This window comes from Aegilops tauschii, chromosome 4 (genome assembly GCF_002575655.3).
Source record: "Aegilops tauschii subsp. strangulata cultivar AL8/78 chromosome 4, Aet v6.0, whole genome shotgun sequence".
Taxonomy (NCBI): Eukaryota; Viridiplantae; Streptophyta; class Magnoliopsida; order Poales; family Poaceae; genus Aegilops; species Aegilops tauschii.
The window spans coordinates 252,587,773-252,592,149 of NC_053038.3; the positions used below are offsets into that span (position 1 = coordinate 252,587,773).

At 42.7% G+C, this 4,377-nt stretch overlaps 1 protein-coding gene across 2 annotated transcripts; it reads right to left on the reverse strand.

Moving 5' to 3' along the window:
• Positions 1-267: 267 nt before the first annotated feature.
• On the reverse strand, positions 268-3,731 carry LOC109755195 (uncharacterized). 2 transcript variants are annotated; one of them, XM_020314090.4, is made up of 4 exons: positions 3,081-3,731; positions 1,716-1,806; positions 1,487-1,544; positions 268-971 (listed from the first exon to the last, which is right to left on the reverse strand). In XM_020314090.4, exons 1-4 carry the CDS (start codon positions 3,196-3,198, stop codon positions 864-866), a joined length of 375 nt encoding a protein of 124 aa, XP_020169679.1. In that variant the 5' UTR covers positions 3,199-3,731; the 3' UTR covers positions 268-863. The 2 variants fall into 2 exon arrangements, 1 of the variants encoding a protein (XP_020169679.1); XR_002230893.4 differs by lacking the exon at positions 1,487-1,544 and having other exon boundaries at positions 3,081-3,711.
• Positions 3,732-4,377: the final 646 nt, after the last annotated feature.

Genomic DNA, 4,377 nt, shown 5'->3' on the forward strand with positions numbered 1-4,377 from the left:
CCCCGTCCCGATCCCGCGCTGCGCGAGGAGCGAGCCGAGCAACAGGACCCCACAGGGGAGGACGGACGCATGGCTGGGTAGCGCCCCGACCCGGGCGGGCAGGGACAATGGCTAGGTGGCCGCCGCGGCCGGAGTGGCACGCAACGCAGGGAGGCGCGGGGGAGGGGAGAGGCCTAGTTCAGAACCTCTAGCATCCGGTTTCGGCGATGAAACACCAGCTCCTAATCTGTCAAGTACAGAAGCAATTCCTCTAAACAAAACACATAACAAAAAATGAGAAAATGTAATTATATCAATGCTCCAGGATGACATGTTTTTGTCACTAAATCTGCTACAACACACTAATATGTAATACTTAGTACTAACTTTCCCATAATACCTAATAATAATAAAACCAAATAGACATTGCACCAATGGGAATAAATTGACAAGATGCACACATATTAATATAGGATATGGAACATATAAATGTTTACTAAATAAGCGACAGTATCATTTAGCCCCAATAATTAGTGTTACCATCTGGTCTAGAACAATAAAACAAGACACTCAACACCAAGATCTCCATGCCCACTACGCCACCTCCTTTGTGTCTTCTAGTTGTAAATATGTCCAATAAATTAGCAAACAAACAACAAATGCATAGGGAGAAACTAATCTTATTCAGTAACAAAAGAATCATATATCTAGTTAAAAGCATTGAAGGTATAAAGTGAAGTACTGTGAGTTCGATCCTGGGTGATAAATTTTTGCCACGGTGTATTAGAAGAACAAAATTGCACAGGGAATTCACATGCGATTTGGGCTTAGGCCTTTAGGGACAGTGTATAAACTTAGCTGATAAACTGCATTAGCACATAGGATCAATCAAATTGGTGGAGGTGAATATCCATGCCCGGTGGGCAGCATGATGTAGAGAAGTGGAAACAGAATGTCCAATCCGCCATATAGGTTTTATTTATCCGTGAATTCTGCAGAAAACAGTGAACATGCATGAGCTTAAAGATCATGGTTCATACCTATGAAAGATCGATTCGAAGCGGAGGAAGAGGAAGCAGGTGCAGTATTGAAAGAACCTGAACGAACAACAAAAAATTTGGCAGCAATCCCTAGGATAGTACGAACGCACAGTGACAGACCAAATCACACACAACAACAAATTAGACAGGCACGCACACACAATATCAAAATTAAAATTAGACAGGCACACACTTTGGAACAGAGCAATGCGCTGCATACCTATGCATACATACAACTATCTGTTAGTGAGACAAACTTACGACAAGCAGGCTAGCAAAATTTGGTTATATATAATAATCATCAACTTTCCACAATTCACTATCACTACTAACATGTGGTTCAGTACATTTAGTAACGTACTTATAAACTGTCGTGATTTTGCAACACTTTCTATAATAATGCGAGAGAATTTGTGTTTTCCAGATTTTGAATTGCCAATTGGAAGCACACTGTCCATGTGTCATACCCTGTACATCCCTAGCAGTCCTCGCACCCCTTCAGAGCACAACTTTTCTGGCATTAAGCTGCCAAACCAACAGCATATGTTATCTAGGATTAATTCATGTTCTGATAACTGAATTTTGAAGCCTTGTATAGTTCCAGTAAAAAAATATAAGATCATGGCACATCAAAACTGAAAAACATGTATTTCCTTATCTTCTATGGGATGTAAAAAAAGGTGAATCAAGAGGCACCTGGAGTCTACAGAGTAAGGAAATTGGATTGCACTGTATTCTCTTGTGCGCAGGGCCACATGCTCGACATCTTCGCCTCCGTCTTCTGCAGCTGCATGAAAATATATAAGAATCAGGTACATGATTAATAGTACAAAAAACAATGCATCGCAGGTAACAATTCAAATTTTTAGAAAGAAAAGACAGCTCTGAAATTTGGCAGATAATTACCACATTAGATCCACCTACTTTTATGCATAAGAAACAGAAACATGTTTAATAAGTAAGACTTAAGAATTGCAAGTAAAAATTCAAGTTTTGATTGTGCTTCCAAAAAATTGGAAAGAGAGAGAGCTAGACTGAAACTTTGGAAGTTAATTACCACATCTGTAGTATGCCTCCTTGAGGCCATAACGACCTCCCAATTTTCTAAATCTGCAGGCTCTCCACATCCAAACTTCTTTTTTTTCGAATAAAAAGGTATTATCGCTTTCTACCTTATGCATTCAAAACAGGCGTGAGCCTGGGTGACCGGAGTCAATTACATGAAGGTGATATTAGCGCCACACAAAACAGTGTGACCGGTTATCACCAGACTGCTGAACATGATACTTTACAAAGGCGAAAGGCAAAAGAAAGAGAGAAAGAAATAAGGTTAGGTGATCAGCAACTATCTCAGTGAATTTGCCCAAGACAACATAGTATGTTAGTCTTCCTCTCTGACAGCACGTGAGCTCCAGAGTGTGATGAGTTCAGCCAACTCAGCGAGCATTCGAGCCGCAGACCAAAAACAGTTGTCAAACACTCTAGCATTCTGAGCCGTCCAGAAAGAGACCGAGCATGCTGCAAAGAAGATGTGCCAAAGCTGACCAAATAAATTACAATCCGCAGCTGAGAGAAAAATCTCAAGAAGTCCTCGGGATGATTTGGCCAATGCCCAAAGTTCAACCTTCTGCCAAATAACATAAGATAATTTGCATCTCAGCACGATGTGGCTAACGTTTTCAGCAGCTGGGCAAATATCACATCTATCATGCTGAACGACAACAGTCCAGCTCTTCTTGATCATGAAGTCCTTGGTATTTAATCTTCCTCTAAAAGCTAGCCAAAGGAGAACTCGATGCTTATTAGGACCCCAATTACAACACAAGATGACGTTGGCCCACAAGCCACACGCGCACCACATAGCTAGCACACACGCACGCCTCCAGCAGCACGCAATCCACGGACATTACGGACGCATGTCCATGCTACGTCCTCAGTTGCGTTTGTCGTCGGCGCCGCGCCCAGATGTGATTGCCGCCACCACCAATATGTCCGCAACTTTCGCTCGAGCACGCGCAAGAGAGAGGGGATGAGAAAGAGAGAGGGCCGCCGCTCACCGACCTTCGAGTTGTAGCCGCCGCCTCGATTTGCGGCCACCGTGGACGGCCTTGAGCACGGTTGGCTGCTCCCCCTCCTCGCGTCCTAATGCGACCACTCCTTTTCTCGCCTGAGACGGCATCCACGCCGGTGACCTAGGTCTGGCAGATCGACGGAGCCGATGGGGCTCTGACAGGAGTCACTCGCCGATGGGCGAGGAGGACGCCGCCGACGCCATCTCCTCCCATCCCCGCTTCGCTCTGCCCTGCCCGACCTGCTGCTCGATCTGGTGCGAGGGAGAGGGGAGGTCACCGATGGTGAGAGTCAGCCGTTGGGGAGGGCGTGACTGAGGGGAGGTCGCTGGTGGCGGCGGCGGCAACAAGGGAAAGGGAGAGGGAGAGGAATCGGGGGATCTGGACTGGGGGCCAATCCCTTTCTCTCTTTTTTCTCGAGACGAAATAAATTTCTTTGTTTTCTCTTGTAACTGACCCGACGTGGACGTCGCCAGGATGTGCGCTTTGTGCCACCGTTAATGGGTTGTATTTTGATGACATGTATGCTATAAAGAATAATGATAACCATGAAACTTGTCATCATGATTTTAATTTTCAATTGGATTATGCCTCACCTGATAGTTATTTTGTTGAGTTTTCTCCCACTACTATTCATGAGAAGAATTTTGCTTATGCGGAGAGTAGTAAAATTTCTATACTTGTAGATCATGAAAAGAATGCTTTATGTGATAGTTATATTATTGGATTCATTCATGATGTCACTAAAAAATATTATGAGAGAGGAACATGTGTTCTTACATATTGCAATAATATCAAGTTTTCTTTCTATGTGCTGAATTTTTTGAAGTTGCACTTGTTTTGCCTTCCTTTGCAAGTTGATTCTTGTTCCCATAAGTCGTTTTCTCAAAAAAATACCTATGCATAGGATGTGGATTAGACTTAAATGTGTTATTCATATGCTTCATGATGCTCTCTTTGTGTTTCAATTCTTATCTTTTATGTGAGCATCATTGAAATCATCATGCCTAGCTAAAAAGGCATTAAAGAAAAGCGCTTGTTGGGAAACAACCCAATACTTATACCTACTATTTTTGTGTGTTCACATGATTAAGCTACTGTAGTAATCATGTTTTATAGCTTTTGTTTCAATAAAGTGCCAAGTAAAGCCTTTGGGATAGTGTGGATGATAATTGATTCAATTCTGTCCAAAAACAGAAACTTTTGCGCCCAGTCATAGAATTATTAAAAATCACTGGAGCGTCAAAAAATTCTGATTTTTTACAGTATATTGGTATACAAATTTCCCA

Bases quoted from the DNA above. Each gene is read 5' to 3' on its own strand.
- LOC109755195 (XM_020314090.4), bottom strand. From the start codon at position 3,198: ATGCCGTCTCAGGCGAGAAAAGGAGTGGTCGCATTAGGACGCGAGGAG. The intron at 1,807-3,080 runs GTCGGTGAGCGG...ATTTTCATGCAG, and splicing joins GCGGCGGCTACAACTCGAAG to CTGCAGAAGACGGAGGCGAA. The intron at 972-1,486 runs GTATGACACATG...TGTTTTCTGCAG, and splicing joins GACTGCTAGGGATGTACAGG to AATTCACGGATAAATAAAAC.